Consider the following 22323-nt stretch of genomic DNA (forward strand, 5'->3'; position numbering starts at 1 on the left):
GGCTGTTTTACGTATATTAACCACATTGGGCATTTCTTTTTCTTTTTTTTAACACATTGGGAATTTCGAATGGACATTTTTAATTTGTGATATCATTCAAAATGAGATGATGCATTTAGTAGCTCACCATACACAAGGTAACTCATTCAATGACTAGTTATCCACGTCGGCTATCCTATGGCTTGAGCTGTCCCATTTATTACCTCTTTTCATGGTGACACTACTTAGTATCCAACATTGATGGACGTAGTTGGGGAAAAATGAGGGCTCATGCCCCCACTAAGTTTTTGTCTAGGGTGAAGTTAATTGATCATCTATTAATTAGCAGACAAAATTTCAGCCTAAATATTAACATATATATCTCCACAACAGTTTAAAATAAAGAGAATATGGCAATATGCCCACATAAAAATAAAATTTTGAGTCCGCCAATGGTATGCGATGCGAGTTATGTTTTCATAACTTTAATGTACGAAAAAAAAATGATATTAACGTTAGAAGATAATGCACAAAGTGGGGATGTAGAAATAGTCACTCAAAATAATGAGAAGGATGATTTATAAAGAATGGAAGGGAATCACAACTGGTCCTCCTAATTTCAAAATTTCATCCCTCTTGCTTCAACCTACACATTTATGTAGCCATTCTAGTCAATGACTTGTCTAATTCCAAATGCATATCAACCCCATTTTGTTCAAAAAAAATCTAGTGTACAACCGTCGAATACAACCTATTCTCACAATTCGATGAACTGTGTTGAAATAAAATGTGAAAGATCGAAGAATTGTACACGTCAAAGGTTGTATACGAGAATTTCTTCCTACTCCACAGTCCACGCTAACCAAGTGACCTATTAACTATCTAGCTAACTAGATCAAGCAGGAATTCATTCAGCAAATAATTCCATACCTCAACCTCCAACTCCAAACCAACCTCTTTTTCTTGTTCATCCAATTTCATCCACTTCCCAAAGAAATTATTGTCCATATCATTAACATAAACTTTTCTACCATTTTCGACCTCCCAACTCGACAACACTGGTGATTCCCCATTCACCCACTCTTCTGCTACTTTCAGTACCTCTCCCATCACCACATTTTCCTTGCTGTTTTCGACACTCCTCTCTCTGAACAAATCCACCACCAACTTATCGGCCTTCATATGCACTACCAAATCGTTCGATAGGGCAGAACTACTAGTTTTGATGATCAACTGCTTCACTAGCTCTCCGGCTTTCTCTTCGGTTCTGTTATCTCGGTCATCTCCATCTGTCTCTGACATTGCCATTCGTCTTTCCAAGTCGATTGGCTCCAGTTGAGCGAGGTTCTCGAATCGTCTGATCTTCTGCATGAGTTTGTGTTGTGTACCTGTTCACATGTTCATATACATGAGTTAAAGTCATAAAGCCAATTGACATTTTTCAAGAATAAAATAATAAAAAAATGGAGATCGATCAGGAAGAAAAGAAGAAGAAACGGACCTTCCATTCGAGCAAGTCTATAACGAAAAGGAGAGCTACTACTACTCTCATCATCTTCATCCTCAAATGGACAATCGAGCACCGACACGGGACTAAACTGTTCTTTCTCCTCCTCTTTATTCAGCCACACCTGTTATTTTTTAGGAAATTTTCAAGAATTAGCTTACTAAAAAGGTTTTGAGGGTGTTCATAGACAAATAGAGCCTTTCCACATTTTCCTTAATTCATGAACAAGATCTATATTAGAGGTGGCAAACGGGCCACTAAGCACGAGCACGGCACGGGCCCGGCACGGCCCAAGCCCGTTAGTGGCCCGGCACGACCCAAGCACGTTAGAATAACGGGTCGGGCTGGGCCTAAGAATATTGGCCCATTGGCCCGGCCCGGCCCGAGCCCGTCATGGGCCCGGCACGGCCCGAGCACGACATATTGTGGGCCGGCCCGTTACAAACACAAAATTTCATTTTTAAAAAAAAAAATATTAAAAAACTACAATGATGAGATTTGAATATGAGATCTTTTTATTTAAAATCTCATGACAATTTCACCAATGCTTTCTTTTATATTGTCAAAATAATGAAACAAAACATTATATCCTTGTTTTGACATAAGTATATTTTCTAAATATTAAATATATGTTTATTAATAAAAACTAATTTCATAATAATACAACTATAGAATGAAGGAAAGAATAATAGATACTAAATCTTCGTTATATTAATAAAGATTAATCTCACAATAATATACTAAAAACAATATATTTTGAGTTTTTTCTTTCTTTCTTTCTTATAGTGAAATATAAAAAATTATTAGAAATCTAATCTTAAAAAGCTAAGATTAAGAAAAACGTTGTAGAACTTAATTTATTTTAATTTTCTAAATAGTTAAATAAAATTAATTTTTATTTGTTCAAATTAAGATTTTAAAATCGTGCTTTATAGTGGGTAGGCACGAGCACGGCCCGTTATTGACCCGGCACGAGCACGACCCTGCACGATATGGGCTCGGGCCATGGGCTGGGCCGGGCTTAATGTTTAAGTAAATGGGTCGGCACGAGCCCGCCACGATAATAAATGGGCCGGCCCAAACACGGCACGAAGCACGACTAGGCCCGCTTAAAATGGGCCGGGCCGGGCCGGCCCATTTGCCACCTCTAATCTATATAGACAATGTCCATATCCATGTCTATATATCTCAATTGGAAAAAATTAAAATTAATATTAAAATACATGAATTTGAGAGATTTAAGAATTTTGGCTCAAATAGTCAGATATATTTTAGAAACACGTGTAGATGGATCTCCATAAAACTCCCCTCTAAGACACTTTGATTAGGATGGTCTTAGAATGATCTCTTTGGTGTAAAACATCTATTAGTTAATTTACTCCTATGAAGATTGCGTCTTTACTCTCTAGTCCAATTATTTATTTTCACTTTTCAGATGGGCTTTTTCATTTTCAAAAACCAAAAACAGGTGAATATGCGTTAAGTGGATTTGATTAGAAAAACACGGAAAACGGTTTTCAAAAACGAGAACCAAAATACTCTGTAAATTTGAAAACATCAATTTGATGTTTTCACCATTTTTGAAAATGAAAGAGATGATTACAAAACACAGAGAATAAAACATTGATGAAAGCCACGATAGACTTGGCTCTTCCACTAGCTCTCATCTCCTTCCTTCCTCTCTTTCTCTAAAAGTCTAATCCCAGTAAATCAGTAGTTCTATGGCATGGGCAAACATGTATGTGATGGAAAACTATTCTCACCATATCTGATTGTTTCTTTGGTTTGGGTGGTATATATTGATAGATCGATATACATCAATTGGTTGCTAAAGATGCAGACATGTCAAATTTAATTGTCTATATTGAAAATTGAGGTTGTTTTCTCTGGTCAGCAGTTTTTGAAGCTTCTCTCCTTCATACCCAATGAATGGAACTGTTTGATATTTTTAATTTTGTAGCAACTCACACCCTGTTTGCTATATCTATATCTATACTATTATTAAGAGAAGAGGGTTTGTTAGCCAAAATCCAAAATTTTGACTGAAATGACCCTAGAAAATTAATAAACTTTGAGAATTAATTAAATCATAAGGACAGTTATGACATTTACAAAATATATTTTTATTAAAAATTTTATTAAAAAAATAAATAAAAATATAACCCACAACCCACAACCCACAACCCACTTTTCTCTCTTATTATCTCTCCTCTACAATTTTATTTTCAGAAAAAAAAATACTTGCACATGCAGAGCATGTGTGGAGAAAGGCTAGTTATTTTTAAGAGAAGAGGGTTTGTTAGTCAAAATCTAGAATTTTGACAAAAATGACCCTAAAAGATTAATAAACTCTGAGAATTAATTAAATCAGAAGGATAATTAAGACATTTACAAAATATATTTTTATTGAAAAAATAAATAAAGTATCCACAACCCACTTTTCTCTCTCCATTATCTTTTCTCTGCAACAACTAACTCCGTTCTTTTCTTTTTATTTTCTGAAAAAAAAAAATAATAACTTGCATACGTAGAGCATGTGTGGAGAAAGACTAGTATTATGGAAAAGATGATTCGCTAATGTTTCTATGCGGAAGTTGTAGTATAATCCCATGCCCCTATTTTTTAACTTGCCCAGATAAAAGCTCCGGTTTGAACAATCTTCATATTTTAGAATAGTGATACATTGAGCAAAATAAAACTGAGAGAGGGAGAAGAAAAGAACAGTAGTGGGTTTTTATTTTTTGTTTATTATAAATACATTATTTGGTTTGAAATCATACAGTTTAGTTCAAAAGTTCTTCAATATAGTAATTCGATGAGATCAGAAGTCAATCACGAATATGTCATAATAATTTTATATTTCGTTATCCAACACATTTGTGATGTTTTTATTTTCAGAAATGATTTTGAAAAAAGCTGCCAGACATGTTCTCAAATCTTGAAAATATTAAATCATTTTCTCATTTTCATTTTCAAAATATGTTTTTCAAAAATCGTTTTTGAAAAACGTTTTTCAATTTTGATAAAAAATAAAAATAAAAAACCAAAAAATTGAAATAAATAATTAAAAATAAATAAATAGTGCCTACTGCCCCACCCCCACCCAACAAAGAGGCCTTAAAATAATAGCGGCAGTTAGAGATGCTCAGAACCGCCAGCCCACCAAGGAAAACGACTAAACCAAACCCTCTTTGTCACCGACGACCACCAAAAACCCGCTAAATTGCCAAAACTACCCATGTGACGTACCTTTACTACGCGTACCAACCGCGCCATTCCCACTTAAACGCCCCCGTTACTATCAACAGAACGCAAGGGGCTTTATCGTAAATCAGTCATATATAAGGAAATGGTCCAGTGTCTCATACCCTACGGTACTAGCTAGTCTCGCAAATTCAAATACCGTGGATCCCTGGATAGATATCACGTGGCAGGATCTCAGGCCTAGAAATACTCGAAGCCATTCAATTCCATAGCAGGGAGAAGCACCTAATACATTTCCCCACGCGTGAAATGCATGCAAATCGCAATCCCAACATCCCCACAGCCAGCTATCCACCCGCTTTCCCGCTTAAGTAAAATTTCATAAATGTTTTACGTTAAGGCTACTTATTGAAATAACTTTGATAACGGTACTTCACTTCAGTGTATTGAAATTTTAAAAAACGTTTTTATTGTATTTATGAGTGTTGAAATTTCAAAATACATAAATTTTAAATTAGTCATTGCTTTACCCGCGAGCTAATTTTAACGACTTAAGATAATATTTCAACGTTTAAATCAAAATCATGTTTTTGACCTAAATGAACCGGTCACTAGCTAGCTACCAGCAGACAGAGAAAGACAATCTATTAACTAATATGCACACGCGAAGCATTAAATAAACACCCAAATTTGCGCTTACCTTTGCGTTTTGAGGTGAGCAGGTGGAGGTGGTGGTTGGTGTTTCAATGGAATCCTCACCGGCTGTTACGCCAACTCTTCCGCCGACTTTCTTATTTTCTGGTAAACTATTTTTACCTTCCGCCACGTCGTTGCCAATTGAACTCTCCGAGGTCAAACTAAACTCGCTCTCCCCCCAACTGTTGCTGTTGGTTTTACTGTCGGTACTTTTTGTACTGGCGGTGGTCTGATCGGACGGCTTATCTTGCTCCTGCAGAAGTTCCCGGAACGATCTCCACTTAACTATGTCTTTCTCTTCTTCTTCTACTTTTGTCCGGAAGCTCTTCCACCACAGCCGCCGTGAAATGCTTCGAGGCAGAAGCAGTACCAAGCCACCTTTCCGAGCACTGCTTTGTACGGACGTCGAGGAGGAGGACTTGGCGGTGTGAAACTGCAAGTTTCTTACGGCGTTAATGACGGCGCCGGAAGCTCTTTGGAGAGCGGAGAGGGTGTTGGAGGAGGCGGCTCTGGACCGGCTCCGTCGGAGTAGTTGCTTTATTGGCTTTTGATTCTTGAAGTTGTTGTGGTTGTGAATGGACTGCGGCGGCGGCAGTTGTGGCCGGGAGGAGGATTTGAGGTCGATCTCGAGGAGAAATCGGACGGTTGTGCAGCATTGGCGGCGTGGGAAGGATTTGAAGCCGCTGGATGAGCAGGAGCTCAGATCGTCCATCAGATAATCTTTGAGCATCAACGGCTTCTTCTGAATCATAGCTGATTTTCTCGGCTTTTGAATTTCAGAGCACGGCGGAGTTACTAAAGCCATTGATCGAGGAAGGATAGATAGAGCAGCTAGCGAGAGTGAACTGAACGGTTAATAAGTTGGTTGGTTTTATATATAGTGGGTTGAAGAAAGAGTGAGGAAGGTTCTGATTTTCTAGCTAGGGTGAAGATCTCAAGGTGAGGAGGGCATGAGAGAGTTGCAGAGAGGACGAAGAGGAAGAAGGGGAGAGGGATCAAATTGTTTAGAAGCAGGAGAAGGAGCTTAGATGGTTCTGGCTGTGAATTTTGAATCTAAAATGGGGATATTATATTGACAAGGAGATTTGAATTTACTGGGAAGTGATTAGAAATATAATTATTTTTCTTCCTGGTGAGATAAACTATGAATACATAGATGGGAGATTTAATGGCTGCAGCTGTCTGATGAGTTTGGGGTTTGGACTGGTGTGCGACCAGAAGTTGACCTTTAACAGATTTGATTATTTATGGTATTACGTTTCAGTCCTGATCTTCCATGCAGAAAGTGTCCACCTTTTCACGCGCTGGGCCACGTGTGCATGCAGAGCTTCATTGCTCACTCCTTTTTTTTTTTTTAATTTTTTTTTTTATCTTTGGCGTTTTCACTGTTATGGGTGTCAGTGCCTAGCTTACAAAATTGCTTATTAGCATGAGGAAGCACAAGGTTAAATTTCCATATTGAACATGTGGGAGGGAAAAAATGTTATATGTACTTAAACCCTAAACAGTTTTTATCTTTCCGGTTGCTGGAGGGTCGACGAGCGGTGAGCTTCCGGGTAGGTGAAGTGGTCATCATCTGCCTCAGGCTGACATGGGCGGCAGTGGATATGATGGTCATCTACCTTGTGCACGATGATTAACAATGAGTTAAATATCATTTTGAATCATGCATTCGTTATTTATATAATTATTTTTATTTATCTTATTATGTTTAAGACAATTCTTCGAACACGTGAAACTGAAGTGTTTTCATTCTTATTAATTACTAGTTTCACGTCATATATATATATATATATATATATTCCAAATTTGTTAGATATATTAAGAAAGACAATTCTTAGGTTCACTTCTCTAGGGTGAACGAGCATATTCACCCCATTGTCAATTAACATACTTTTAATGAATAAATTTATAATTCGACGGTTCATATCTCTTAAATTAGCTTTTAAAGATCATCTCCGTAAAAAATCAATCGAATCAGAAATCGTTTCATTATCTAATTGAATCAAACAAATGAATGATTCTAACAACACTTACTACTATATATTATGATGAACCGTCCATATATTTCATAGAAATGAATAACTAAAAGGTCTTTAATTTGATTGAATTTTACAGAGCTAATCTTTGTATTACGTTATACAACATGAATGGTTGGGTTTGAAAATTATACATTTATTATGCGTTTATCGCAAGAAAGGGTGAATATGATCATTCACCCAAGGGGTGAACCTAAGAATTGTCCTTTTAAGAAGCATCTAATTACATTCATTCTCACTCTAAAATTAACGGAGCAAACTATATCAAGCTAATTCGTTCATCGCTTAAAAGTTAAAACTAAAGATTTTTTTTTTGAATAAAGTTAAAACTAAAGGTTATTGTGGTGGGGAAACAAACAAAAACCAGAATGTCATTATTAAATGGCACCCCCCACCGTCCGATAGTTACAAAATCAATTTTGATGATTCGCTAGATCAAGTAACGTCTTCAGCAACTGGCTGAATCAAGTAATGTTTTCAGCAAATGGCTTTTATTAGAGATCAACATGACATTCCTATTGTGGCAGGTGCCAAGTGTGTTGGAAAAATCTCTGTTTCAACTACTGAAGCACTTGCTATAAGAGAATGACTAATTAAAACAAAAGAGAAGAATATCAAGAAAATCATGGAGGAGGGAGACTCCAATCTAATCATTGACTGCATCCAAGACAAATGTGGTGTTCCTGTTTGGCTCCAAAACCAGTCTGGCGTGCAAACAGTCTCTTTTGAGTGCGTAGGCGTGCCAGCACCATAGGGTGCAGTCGTCGGGGCGTCCCTTGACCTGACTTCTTGATCAAACACTGTGGACGAGGAGAGCACCAACCTTGTCACAAGGTTCTTTTCTATGCCTTTTGGAAAAGGAGTTCTTGCCTTACGAATAAGGGCTTGTGCTGTGATCTCTTGCGTCACCGAGTCGATACTTAACGTTGTAGGTTAAGCAGAACAATCACCTGGAAGTAGGAGAAAGCACGGGTTTTGCTAAAGCGTGACTTTAGCTTCGCTGGTTTGCGAGGGCGTTACCCTTGCTTCGCTGGTTTCAACTAGGTTGAAGGTAGGTTTGCTCCGGAGAGACTTTGATAATCGTTGAGATTGATTGGAGAGTTGTTGTCTTCTATTGTCCCTGAAACCTGGTATTTATACCTTAGGGTTTCGACTGCTCCTTGCCATAGAAGGATTATTGATTGAAGTTTCCTATTCAATCTCCGCTACTTGATTCCAATAAGGGCTCGTTTTCCTTAAGGACCTCGGAATGGGTGAAGCTATAACCCAAACCCAAGCAGACTTAATTTTGGGCCGCAAGTATCGGCCTGCTACGCTGAATCCCTTAAAGGGATCTTGCCAAAAATACTTTTGGGCTCAAACATTGCCCCCCAGGCCTCGAGATCAGGCCCGCGAAAATGTAACTGATTGAAGAGGCAAGGCCATAAATGAAGGTTTGCGTCTGTTCGATTGCTAAACGTCTTTTCGTCTCATCGTTTCCCTAACAAAATCTCTTATTTAAATCTTGTTGCCAACTCAGACATGTCACATTAGAAACTCCTCCAGTCTCTTAAACTCTTAAACCAGAATACCCTTCTTGTTCCACATTATCCTCTTCAGAGAAAAACCCAGAAATGGCTCCACCCAAGAAAATCATCATCGATCAAGAGGTTAAGAAATCACCGAGGAGGCTGCTCATACCTGGGGAACCGGCATCGGTGCCCGCTGCTTTGCTCACACCACTATCCAGAGGCCCCTGCTACTCAATCTCCCCAATTCTCAGGCTGGACTGGGTCCTACCCCGCGAGATTCTATTCCGGAAGATGTTATCGCCTTATATGGTCTACCCATTCGCCGACCCATTCCAGTCCTCCGGAGGACTCCCGGAGATTTCAGTAGTTGGGGCTAGCGTCAGTACAAAGCCAAGATAGGGTTTTGGCCTACCATTAGAGCGGCGGATGACACGCCTAAAGACAAGCGCGCAATTTAACCCTGCAAAATGTAGTTGTCAGTATAGAATCATCCTAGACAGTTGAAAGGGCATCCTATGACTCAAAAACCAAAAACAAATTTTTTTTTTTTTTTTTTAACATTTTTCCATTTTTTTGTATTTTTCAATATATAATGGACTCAAAATAAAAAGTATAAATCCCTTTCCCCACACTTAAATATTGCATTGTCCTCAATGTAATCAATCATAAGCATGCAATGAAACAAATAAGCATATAGGGATGAAATTTACGAAAATAAATACTAAAACAAAAACAAAAGAGAAAAATTGAAAAATAAAAAGAAATAGGGAAAGAGAAAGCAAATCTGTGTTTGTAGACTCCTTCACAATTGCTTCTGAATTGGGTTGCCTCCCAAGCAGCGCTTGAGTTTAACGTCCTTCAGCCAGACGGTACCTCCATTAAATAAAGTTAGTGACTATAATTAACAAGAAATATAAAATAAAAACAAGTATAACTACGAATTACAAACTACAAGTATAATTAACAAGTACATTGTACAAAAGACACAAGTGAGTAAAAAACGTGAAAAGTATTTTTACAAGTTTTTTTTTTTTTTTTTAAGTCAAGAGTTCAATTTATTTCAACACTTAGGTACGGGAACAGGGAGTCTCGATGTGCAATGGGACTGAAACAGCTATCCTTTTCAAGACTATGTTTTATCCAATATACCTTAGTGTATCACAACATTTTCTTTTGTTATAAATATTGTTGATATCGAATCTAATTCCAAGCGGTAAATCAAGGTGGACATGCGGCCCAAGTTTAGTCGTCTAGACACAAATTCCCTTTCAAATCCTTTGGGCAACCTTACTAAAATGGCCAGGTAGGGGAGGACGAACACGAGAGACAAAATCCATTTTGGCATGAGCTACTCCCACATAGTGGTTTAGGCCCATTTGCAAGCACTTCTGGATTCAAAAACCCGTCATGAACGTTGTCTCCTTCCTAGACACCATTCCATATAGGTTATACTTACTGAGATGAAAAAGGTCATAAGTGTGAAGACAGTTCAACAAGTGTTAATAAAGGCCGCCCTCAACCTTAAGGGACCTGAACTAGGCACCAATAAGGGGTTTAGGCCAATATTAACAAAAGAGACTTCACCCATTCCATTCAATTTACAACTTACAATTAAAACTCGTATTCAACAATATAAAAAACAACCTAGTTAATTTAAACTAAGTTTCAAACAATTTATATACAACAATTATAAACAAAAACAAGTGATTTTTCAATCCCCGACAACGGTGCCAAAAATTGACACGCCTAAAGACAAGCGTGCAATTTAACCCTGCAAAATGTAGTTGTCAGTATAGAATAAGTAGGGATCGTTCTAGCCGGGGATTGAGAGTACACATGTAATTGCAAAAACAAGTAAATAATTAACAAAAAGTACAAAGTATTATTTACAAAAATAAAACAAAGAATAAACATATATACAAGTAAACACAAATAAGGGGGGTTTAGGATTATAAAATCAAAAATTAAAAAAAACAAAAATAAAATGTAAAATACATATACAAGGGGTGGAACGCAAGGAACAAAAATCAAAACCACATCCATACGAATGAAATCCAATTACAATTCCTATAGTTGATTTTCTATGTCATGAGAAAGAAGTTGACCATGTGAAACGTTAGAAAGCAAACGATTTCCCATATTTTACTTTCCTTCAATATTATTTAATCTAAGTCAAAAGCACCTAAATTAAACCTATTGAACATGCAATCATAGTCTAGAAAGCTAGCTAATCAAGAACACATTCAACGCATGAAGAACAAAGAAAGGATGTCAACCAAAGTGCACAACCTAGTATGAAAAAGTTCATCTATTTGTAATCCTCCTTAATTGATTTCGACTTTTGTCCAAAGTCTTTACTACTTATGATTTAGGTTCACAAAACTATTAGGTGAATTGTTTACCTAAATCTAGCACCAATTACATGCTTATATCCTAAGTTGGCCACCAAAGAACATAAACATGCAAAAGTTTTCTGTAATCCAAAATCAATTAAGCAATCTCACATAAGCAACTTAGAAATCAACATATAAAAATCACAACTTTATTTCAAAACATATAAACGAGCTTTAAACTTTGCCCTTAATGTCATGTTAACTAGAATTCATAATACGAAATCAAACAAAGGAAAATAAAAGAAAGTATGAAATACACCGTGAAAGATGAATGACAAAGCCTTGAGACGAAGAACTTGAAGATCCTTGAAAACAAGCAATCTTCTAGGGACGACACAAGGGTGGATGGCGGCTAGGATCTTGATGTATTGCATGACTTCTTCTCATCCTTGCTTGAGACGCAGAGCTTCTGAAGACTAGAGAATGGAGAGAATTTTTGGTGTGTCGAATTGTAGGAGAAGTGGTGGTGTTGTGTGATGCTCCTATTTATAGGAGGATGGCAACTTAGTCTCCAAGTCTTCATGAATCTTCTTTGATCCTCTCTTGATTTTCACGGCAATCAAGATTTAATCCCCCAAAAATATCTCCAACGTCATTTTCTATGATCCTCTCTTCCTGGTTGGCTCAGGAGTCTTGCTTTTGTCATCTCCAACGTCTCACATCATTCTCATGTGTCTTTAAGCTCATTTCCTTGTCATTTTTTCCGATGTACCTAGAAAATAGAAACTAAATTAAAAATGATTAAGTATAGGAAATAATTAAGCAAAATATGGGGAGTTAAATATTAAAACATCGCATTAAAATGCTCCTATCAAATTCCCCCACACTTAGCTTTTGCTAGTCCCTTAGCAAAATCACAACAAAGACACAAACTTAGACTCAACGAAAACAAAAAGAAAGACTCTACACACACAATGACTCTATTGCCTTTCAACATTTTGTCTAAGAAATCTCTTACTTTCACAACATCAAGATTAGCACTCAACCAAGAATCAATGTTTAGGCATTCGAGAGTTAATTAAAACACATAATCCACACATACACAAGTAGGACTTGGTTGTAACAATGGTGATGGGGTGGAGCTCAGCATGTTTCAGACAAGTATGATTCATATCCTCACAAGGTATATCCACTATTTCTTCTCTCAGATCAAAGCAATGCTTAAAAGCTTATAATCACTCAATTATATGTGAGAGAAAATATTTTGAGGCAATCAAATAGCTCACATATATAACAAATGAAAAGCACTTGTGAATATAAATTTTTTTTTCAAAAGATCTCATGAAAGATATCAACTACTTGCACGAATGGACCCAAGCCATAGGTTCAACTCTTATAATTCATCTCCACAAATCAAAGACTGTCCCATCTTAAGGATCAAAAATGTCTTATAAAGGGTTGTAATGGGGCCAAGGCTCGAGGTTTTAAGAAACAAAGGGAGAAGGAATTTCACAAGGTATCCTCAAAACCTAGTAGAGCTCATGTAGATGTAGAGAGATTTCTAGAAATCCACCAAAGCATCATAACCCATAGAGGCAAAATAAAAGGGCCTAATATCTTCATGTTGAGCGCAAACTTCATTCTAAACTTCCTTTGAACTCTCGTGAACTGGACAAAGACCAAATTTTTCATTAGCAGGCCTTCAATTCAAAACAATCTCCAAACTCCAAGTATGGGGGACTAAAATCCAAAAACATATATCTTTTTTCTTCTTCATTTTTTTTTTCATTTTTTTTTTTACAACTTTCACACAATTTTTTTTTTCAAGGACAAGTCTACCCCCACACTTGAACTTTCACCTCTTCTCAATCTCTAATGCCAAATCCATGTAGTAAGTCTCAAAAGATAGCTCCACTAAGTTTTTAGAACAAATGGTAGGATTGTAACTATACTAAGGTTCAGGGTTAAGGAATTTAAGAGTGATGAAAGAAAATGTTTAATGTAAGCTCAAAGTGGTTAAACTATGGGGGGTCCCACGACGGGCACAAATAGGGACACATGCTTATTTGGCAATGGTGATAATTCTTAGGGTGCCTTTATCATTTCCAGAATCAGGGACATGTATTGATAAAAGTCTCAACAATCACAAGAGTGAATTCTAGCATTCTCTAGTCCATTAAACTTAATCGGTGGCAAGCAATCAATCAAATGAAAGAATAATGAGATCATCAAAACATCGCCAACAAAATAAGAATATATTTTTCATTTATCACTCCAAGAAAAAGGGACATGGGCTCAATTATCTCACATGGGCTTTTATGAATCAAAACTCATGTTAACATGCTCATATTCTGTACCAAGGTTACGAAATTCATATCCACTACTCATGCACATGCTTTTCATATATCTCAATTAACCAAAGAATACCATTTAAAATCATCTCAATATTGTGATTCTCTTTTAGCCATAATTTCAGAGATATAGAATCATCTTACACAGTTGAAAGGGCATCCTATGACTCAAAAACCAAAAACAAAAACATTTTTTTTTTATTAACATTTTTCCATTTTTTTTGTATTTTTCAATATATAATGGACTCAAAATAAAAAGTATAAATCCTTTCCCCCACACTTAAATATTGCATTGTCCTCAATGTAATCAATCATAAGCATGCAATGAAACAAATAAGCATATAGGGATGGAATTTACGAAAATAAATACTAAAACAAAAACAAAAGAGAAAAATTGAAAAATAAAACGAAATAGGGAAAGAGAAAGAAAATATGTGTTTGTAGACTTCTTCACAGCTGCTTCTGAATTGGGTTGTCTCCCAAGCAGCGCTTGAGTTTAACGTCCTTCAACTAGACGGTACCTCCATTAAATAAAGTTAGTGACTATAATTAACAAAGAAATACAAAATAAAAACAAGTATAACTACGAATTACAAATTGGGCCCGCAACCGGACCTCCTCCAGCCCAAAGCATGCTTTCTCTGGTCAATCTCCCCAACTGGGCCGACGAACTTGTCCCTGTTGACGGAGTCGCCGAGGACTACGGCCACTGGTGGTCCCAAGTCTCTATTAACTGCTGGAACCTGGAAGCAACGGGATGACGAGCTCTTTGCGACACTCTTCCAAGACTTGAGGTACCCCTATGATACTGATTCTGAATTGCTCGCGCGCTTCCCTGAGGACGGGGAACAATCCCCGCGACCTGTGCAAGCTCCGCGACCCGCGTGAGCCTCGCGCCCTGCTCAAGCCGGGATCATAATCTGCGAACCAGCTTAAGAGGTAATTTCCTTCTCGTGTTCACCATTTTACTTCTTTTGCTTTTACCTCCTTAACTCATATCTCACTTCAGCGGAGAAATCTGCTGCCCCCTGGCAATCACACGATTACTCCTTCTCTGGCCACTGGTCAGGCTGCGAAGCAAAAGGCTATAGAGATAGAACCTGAAGTCGCGGACTCCTCTGATGATGAAGACCCACAGGAGGTAAGAAGCCCCCTTCATTAGGACTCAAAGTCCTGATACTTTCTTTTAAAGCCCAATCTGACTCCCTTACTCACACTAGGTCGCTGCCGCTCTGGCCTGCAAACGCAGTCGTCCAGAACCTCGGACCGACCCCTGAGAAGATGATGAACCAATCGCTGACCGACGGGTACTACATAATTAAGACAAGCAATGAAATTCTCGCTTTATTCCAGCTTTCACATTATAACACTCCTCACTTGCAGGTTCGTCGTAGGACTATGAGTTTTCCCAGGCAGAGTGGGGAAGGCCCATCCACCGCTGGCGGTGAAGGAACCTCTTCACAGGCCTAGGTGCATCCGGACGCAAACCTTTCCCCGCCTCTAGCCAACGCTGCGGACGACCCACACTCATCCCTGGCGCCAGTTCAGATATCAGATGATAGCTCGCCTGAAGCCGAGTAAAGAGTGCCCCCTCTTGACATCCCCCGGGAGGAACCGGCACCGACTAACAGTCTGGAGCAGGTAGTGCCTTATTCGGCCCCAGATGTTGTCATGAGAGATCAGGAGCAAGTGGTGATGGAAACATCAGTTCCCCCAGTGATAGCTCAAGACGCTCCAGTCACCTCCCGCGAGCAACATACTGAAGAGGTACCATCTCAAAATGATTCTTGCTCTAATTTGTTTCATCTTGACTCCTCCTTGACACTCCGACATCCCTTTTCAGGGGCAGAGCCTTGCCCGCACTGAGGAGGTGGTAGTCACAGCCGAGGCGACGGCTGGTGAGAATCCAGCTACACCAGACACTGTGGCCGAAACCGCCAGCGAACATGCCCCCCAAGTGCTTGAAGTAGGGGAAGAGGTGAACCTTCAGCCTGCGCCTGAGGCGGCTCCCCTCATGGAACCTCTCGAGGCCCCAGTCGTCGCTACTCTTGCTCCACCGCAAGCACCTGCTGGCGAGCCCTCCAGACTAGAACGACTAGCTTGCGTGCTTGAAGTAACTCCTCCTGGAGTCGTGGATGATGTTAGGGAAGGTCTTCGCCGCCTCCTGAGCCCTGACATATTGACGCTCGGCGCGCCCGCGAGAGCTTTAGAGTACCTCAGAGTACTCCGTCGCGAGGGCGCCATTACTGAAGCCTAGTTCCTTGATATAGACAAGCTGCTGGAGGATCTCCTTAAGTGGTGCAACGAGAAAACAGCCGCGACAGCGCAGGCCAGACAGGCCCAAACGCATTATCAGGCCCTTGTTCAACAAATGGATGCCCTGCTAGATTCCCTGGGTGAACAGGCCTCTCATATCAGAGAGATGGAGCTCGCGGATAATCACCTTCTGTCCTAGATCCAGGATCTTCAGGCCTAACTATCTGCTGTGAGGTCCAGGATTGCCCATGCGGAGGCCCAACTGGAGCAGCCCTTGACTGCTTCTGAGACTCTATCTCAAAATCTGGCCCAGGCTCGCGGAGCAGCCCAATAGGCCGAACAAGCTGCCGTTGACGCTGGCTTCCGTCTGGATGAACATTTTCTCCGCTTGTCTTACGCGGATCGGGGGCTTTAGGCCTCTAGTACTAGGCCCATTATTTTGTAACATGAATATTATTAATATTATTATTTAGTTATTTAATTAGTCCACTTTACTGGCCCAAATGCACTCTTCGTACTCTTAACCATCAATTCCTTTAAATCCATCTTAAATACAAATTAAAGCGGTTCAGAATGGATAACCTTGAAACCGAGCAGTTTATCTCCTTGAAGACCATTCCGTCCCCCACGCATCTTTAATCTTCCTTCCTTTATGAGATTATGGCATTTACTCTCATAGATGACGTTGAATACTCTTCAACTGTCCATCCAAAGGTTGAGGCCACTCAGGTTGGCCCTATATATACCTCTGTACTTTGGGGATGAGACAAAAACATGGCTTACCCAGAAATAGCCCTACAAGCCATACTCCTCTTCCTTTTCTTCCAGAAATCTTCTCCTCACGATCTCACTTTCAGCCTCTAGATCTTTAGGCTTTATGGCGAAATCTCAGGTTTGGGGTAGGCCTTATGGCTTCATCTCAGGCCAGCCGCGTGTCTTTGGTCTCTGAAAGCCTGGATGGAACTCCTAGGTTTCAGATAGGCTGAAGAACACGTTGAGCTCCTAACACGGGATACCACATTCTGGGGACTCATCCTCTTGGGGTTCCCTTGTGCGGAGCATGCTGGAGAAGGGTGGGAAATCCCTTTCTGCCCCTACTCTTCTTCAGCGCCCTACCTCGTGGACTTAACGGACTAAACTTCAGTTTTTCCCCAAGATGAATGGGGTAACTTGGCTGCGCTCACATCTGATGTCTGCTTTGGGCCCGAAGGACGGACAACTGAAAGGGTTGGGATGATTATTTCCCTTTCCCTCCTTCCAGTACAGACGATAGCAGCTGTAGCCAGGGTTTAAGAGGAGGGTGAAGAGACATCGGTCCATCGCTGAGCCCCTCTTGAAAGAAGATCTAGAAGACTTGAAAGTTTGCCTTTTTAGAACTTGTAATTCTGTAATTGTAATCTTGCGAATATATTGTATTGCTTTTGGCCGCAAAGCCACTTTATGAATACAATAATATTTTGCCACTTTCAGCCTTCAGTGTATATTATGAAGCCTCTGGTATAGGCCTTGTTACACATAGTTTTAACACTCATTGTCAAAAAGCCTAAAAAATTTGAAAAGGAAATTGAAGGTACGATAAGCCCAAAGAGTCTCATACAGCGTCTCAGGCCACTGGCGGGGGGTTTTTTGCCAGCATTTTCTTTAACAAGGTGATGACGATCTCGTTGCTGGCCTCTGCTTGGCTGTTGGATTGAGCATAATAGGGAGTGCTATGAATGAACTGTATACCCAAGTCAACGATGAGCTGTGCCATGTCGCGACCCAGGAATGCTGCACCCCTGTCCGATACTAAAACCTCTGGGATGCCAAACCTGCAAATAATGTGAGTAAAGATAAATTGTCGGATTGTGGCACTAGAAGCCTCCTTTAAAGGCTCAGCTTCTACCCATTTAGTAAAGAAGTCGGTGGCGACGATGATGAACTTGTGCTGAAGATAAGAGTGAGGGTGAATCATTCCAATCAAGTCCAGAGCCCAGCCGCGTGCCGGCCAGGGTTTAAATGATAGGCTGCATGGGGATGTTGGGAATGTGCTAGACTGGTCCATGAGCCTGGCAATCCTGGCAGCCATTCGCGAACGTGATACAGTCCTTTAAGATGCTGGGCCAATAATAACCATGTCTCCTGAGTAGCCACCGCATCTTTGGGCCCGCTTGGTGAGCCCCGCACACGCCTGCATGTGCTTCTCGCATCAGGCGCTTCGCTTCGCGACCATAAACACACCTGAAATCTATGCCATCCTCACCTCGCCGTCGTAGCTCATCATTCCTGAGAAAGTAATTTAGCGCGAGAAAGCGGATCTTCTTATCAACTGAGGAATCTGGTTGCTTGAGGTATGCGATTAAGGGGACACGCCAGTCCACGTCAATAGGGTCTAAAACGGCCACCGTTGGCTCATTAGGTGGGTCAAGTCTCGCGAGCCACGAAGGCAACGAACGACGCTCTACCTTGAGAATTCTCTCGCGAACCCCATACTTCAAAGTAATGCCGATAGCAAGCTGGGCGAGTTCATTAGCGGCAAAATTACGCTCGCGAGGAATATGTTCTAGGTCCACGTCATCAAATTGGACCAAGAGCTCAAGTGCACGATCCAAATATAGGGCAAGCAAGTAGCTCGTGCACCTGAACTTCTCGCGAAGCTGATTAATAACGAGTAAAGAGTCTCCGCGTACCTGGATGTCCCTGACCCCTAACTCCAACAACACTTCTAGGCCTATGATGAGGGCCTTATACTCTGCTTGGTTATTCGTCCACCAGAATTCCAATTGGAAAGAATAGGAAAAACGGTCACCAGCTGGGTTTTCCAGGACTATCCCTGCCAGTGTCTCCATTCTCGAACCGTCGAAATAAAGTACCCAAGGTTGGAGTGCGACCGTGGCTTGATATAACTCAGCGTACTCAGGCAAGCATGCTAAGTCTGGTCGATATATTGTTTCAGTGGCAACCTCTAAATCTCGCACCACTGGTACGTCCAACATAGGGTTATGAGCCAAAAAGTCCGCGATGGCTTGCCCCTTAACTGCTTTCTATGGAACATACTGTAGGGAAAATTCTGACAAGGCGAGCACCCACTTGCCAATGCGACCTCTTAGGATAGGTCGCGAAAGCATATAAATTACTAGATCAGTCTGAGCGATGATGCACGTAGTAAAGGATAACATGTAATGTCGCAACTTGCACGCTGAGAAATATAGCGTGAGGCATAGCTTCTCCATTGGAGCGTACCTAGTTTTGCAATCTGTGAGTGTCCTGCTAAGGTAAAAGATAGCGTGTTCGACACCTTCCTTGTCGTCCTGAGCGAGTAGGCTCCCAATGGAAGCCTCAGCTGCTGAAATGTAAAGCTTCAACTGGAAGCCAGGTCTGGGAGGAACAAGCACTGGCGGACTTGCGAGATAGGCCTTGATCTTATCGAAGGCCTCTTGGTGTTTAGGCTCCCAGACAAATTCATTCGGCCCTTGTAGCTTTAGTAGTGGGGAAAAAGGCTGGATTTTGCCAGCAGAATTAGAAATAAACCGCCGTAGGAAATTGATCTTGCCCAAGAGCCTTTGTAATTCCTTCTTTGTTCGCGGAGGAGTTGCGTTGATGACCGCGTTTGCCATATCCTCAGGGACCTCGTTGCCCCTTTGGTGGACAATGAAACCCAGAAAGTCACCTGCCTGAACTCCGAAAATGCACTTGGCAGGAATCATCTAAAGTTTGTGTAGCCGCATGCGTTCGAAGACCTTTCTAAGATCTGCAATGTGGTCTCCTCGCTTTTTTGACTTCACGACCACATCATCGATGTAAACTTCTAAGATCTTTCCAAGTATGTCATGGAAGATCAGGTTCATGGCTCTCTGATAGGTGGCCCCAGCATTCTTCAAGCCAAAGGGCATGACCATATATTCAAAAACTCCCGTGAAGCCTGGACAACGGACTGCCGTCTTGTGCCTATCCTCCTCCGTGACTGGGATCTGGTGATATCCAGCAGTTCTGTCCATGAAGAACAAAAGTTCATGTCCTGCTACTGCATCTACCAACATATCCGCTACCAGCATGGGATAGACGTCTTTGGGGGTAGCCATATTAAGGTCTCTATAATCCACACAGACCCTCATTTTGCCATTTTTCTTGCGAACATGCACTATATTGGATAGCCACTGGTTGTACTTGGCCACCATGATGATGCCTGACTTGTGCATCTTTTCTACTTCCTCTTTGACCAAAACTTAGGTCTCCGAGTTCATCCTTCGCGGCTCTTGTTTTACAGGCCTCTTATCAGGCAACGTTAGCAGCTGGTGGCAAACCAAGTCTGGTGATAGGCCTGACATGTCTTCATACTTTTTCGCAACGCAATCCTTGTATTCCAACAACAAATCAATGAGCCTCTGTTTCTCGGTAGGCTCTAAGTAGGTGTTGATAGCCATTTACATGGGCTCCTCAATTGTTCCCAGATTGTCCTTTTCGATAGGATCCCTAACCTTCGGAGGCGTGTCATCCAATGCCGCTGGGTGAGCTGAATTTCTTCCTCTTCCTCATGGTCAGAGAATTCTTCGTTAACGCATTCCAATGTCGCGACCTGATTGTAGGTCTCCTTTTCCACCAAGTACGAAGACAGCCTGTCGTACAAAGAGTGGAGGGCCTCTACCCCTTCCTCTGGAACCGCGTAATCCATTAAATAACCTGAGAGTGGGGCACAGCATTGCCAGGCTTTTCCAGGTCCTCTTTCGCGAGTGTAAGCCCCCACTGTGCCAATTCAGAGGCCGTCACCCCTGTGGGGCGGCCTTTGTTGTCGATGCCACTGACTTGCAATGGAGTAATAGGCTCCAAGTAGTACCTGGCATCTACATAACTTGCGAAAACAGGGAAAGGGCGAGGATCGGCCTTGATCACCTTAGCCTTGTCGGTAACCCTGTTCCACATAATCAGCTCCTGGTGGAGAGTAGACGGAACACAATAACTCCTGTGAATCCAGTCCCTGCCCAAGATGGCGCTGTAGGCGGCGTTAGGGGTGGGCATTTTATACCGAAAATGCGGTTACCGACCCGAACCACACCGAAAAAATGGTTCGGCAACCGCACCGAACTAAAACGGTGTCGTTTTATGATCACACCGCACCGAACCGTATAAAAGCAGTTCGCTTGCAGTTTCGGATCATAAACCGCCCGATTTAAACCGTCACACACCGAATTTATTTTAATTACATTTTATTTATTTATTATTTCTCTATTGATGGAAATGTTGGTTTTCAATATATAAGAAATCCATTTTTGATTAGGTTTTCAGTTTGTAATAAGTTGCTATGTTTGATATCTGTGTGTGTGTGTAATAAGTTGCTATGGTCTTTCTGCAAGTTGCTTGATATTCGGGTGACATTCGCCGATTTGTGTGGACTCTAAATGCATTCAAAATTTATTTATGCCTTATTGAAATTATTAGGTAAAAGTAAGCCTGATTTTGGCTCTCTCTTTCTAGTTGAAATTAATAAATCGCTCCAACCGAAACCGACCCGCACCGCACCGAAAAATGGTGTAACCGAAATAATCGGTTCAACCCTTTTGTAATGCGGTTGCGGTTTGATATATAGGCCAACCGAAGAAAGCGGTTTGGTTGCGGTTTGGGCCTCAAACTGAACCGAACCGCACCTCTCCCACCCCTAGGCGGCGTAGCAGTCTATGACGAAGAAGACATAAACACCCTCTACGGGACCGACCTTAATACGCAGGAATAGTAGGCCCGATGTCTTCGTTACAGTCCCTGCGAAGTTCTTCAGTGTTAATGAGGTGGACTGGATCTTCTCTTTCTTGATCTCAAGCAGCTGCATAGTCCTTGTAGTGATGACGTTGACAGCTGCCCCAGTATCAACCATGATTTTGCTAACCTTGGTGCCACCAATCTCCTCCGTGATATATAAAGGTCTCATGTGTTGTACCAAAGCAGGAGTGGGTCTTGTGAAGCTCATGAAGAACCCTTTGCTATTAGCATCTTCAGTTTGAAGGAACACTGCCTCTTCCACAGGCGTTGTTGCTGCTGAAGTGATCTGCAGTGGCTGCTCGCTGTTTTCCTCTTCTTCTACAAACTTCTGCGCGGCAACTGGAATAGCGTACTTGGCGGGCAGCACATAGACCATGTTGCAGGTGGTGTCAACCACTTCTGTCTCGTCCATGTCCTCGTCAAGGTTGAGTTTGGGCTCATCAACCGAAATCTCTGAGTTGTACTGCTTAGCGACCAAAGCAACCAACGACTCTTCTGCGGGAATCATCGTCTCATCCTGCTTTTTTTCTTGTACCACAAGAACCTGCTTTGATGGATCCGACTTTTGTTCTGCTACTGGGGCCTTTGTTGTGGCCGCGACCACTACGCTCTGAATCTTCTTAGGTCTCTATTGCAAGGTTTCCACGGCTTGATCCTTGCCCCCCAGTCTCTCAAAAACTGTAGGTTTGGCTTCAGTCTCGTCGCGAAACAGCCTGC

General features: G+C 41.1%; 1 protein-coding gene across 1 annotated transcript; it reads right to left on the reverse strand.

Annotated features, from left to right (window-relative positions):
* Positions 1–756: 756 nt before the first annotated feature.
* LOC133707168 (uncharacterized) lies at positions 757–6701 on the reverse strand. Its single transcript, XM_062132730.1, has 3 exons — positions 5391–6701; positions 1481–1610; positions 757–1367 (listed from the first exon to the last, which is right to left on the reverse strand). The coding sequence occupies exons 1-3, from the start codon at positions 6189–6191 to the stop codon at positions 862–864; spliced, it is 1437 nt and encodes a 478-aa protein (XP_061988714.1). The 5' UTR covers positions 6192–6701; the 3' UTR covers positions 757–861.
* Positions 6702–22323: the final 15622 nt, after the last annotated feature.

Source organism: Rosa rugosa, chromosome 4 (genome assembly GCF_958449725.1).
Source record: "Rosa rugosa chromosome 4, drRosRugo1.1, whole genome shotgun sequence".
Lineage (NCBI taxonomy): Eukaryota > Viridiplantae > Streptophyta > Magnoliopsida > Rosales > Rosaceae > Rosa > Rosa rugosa.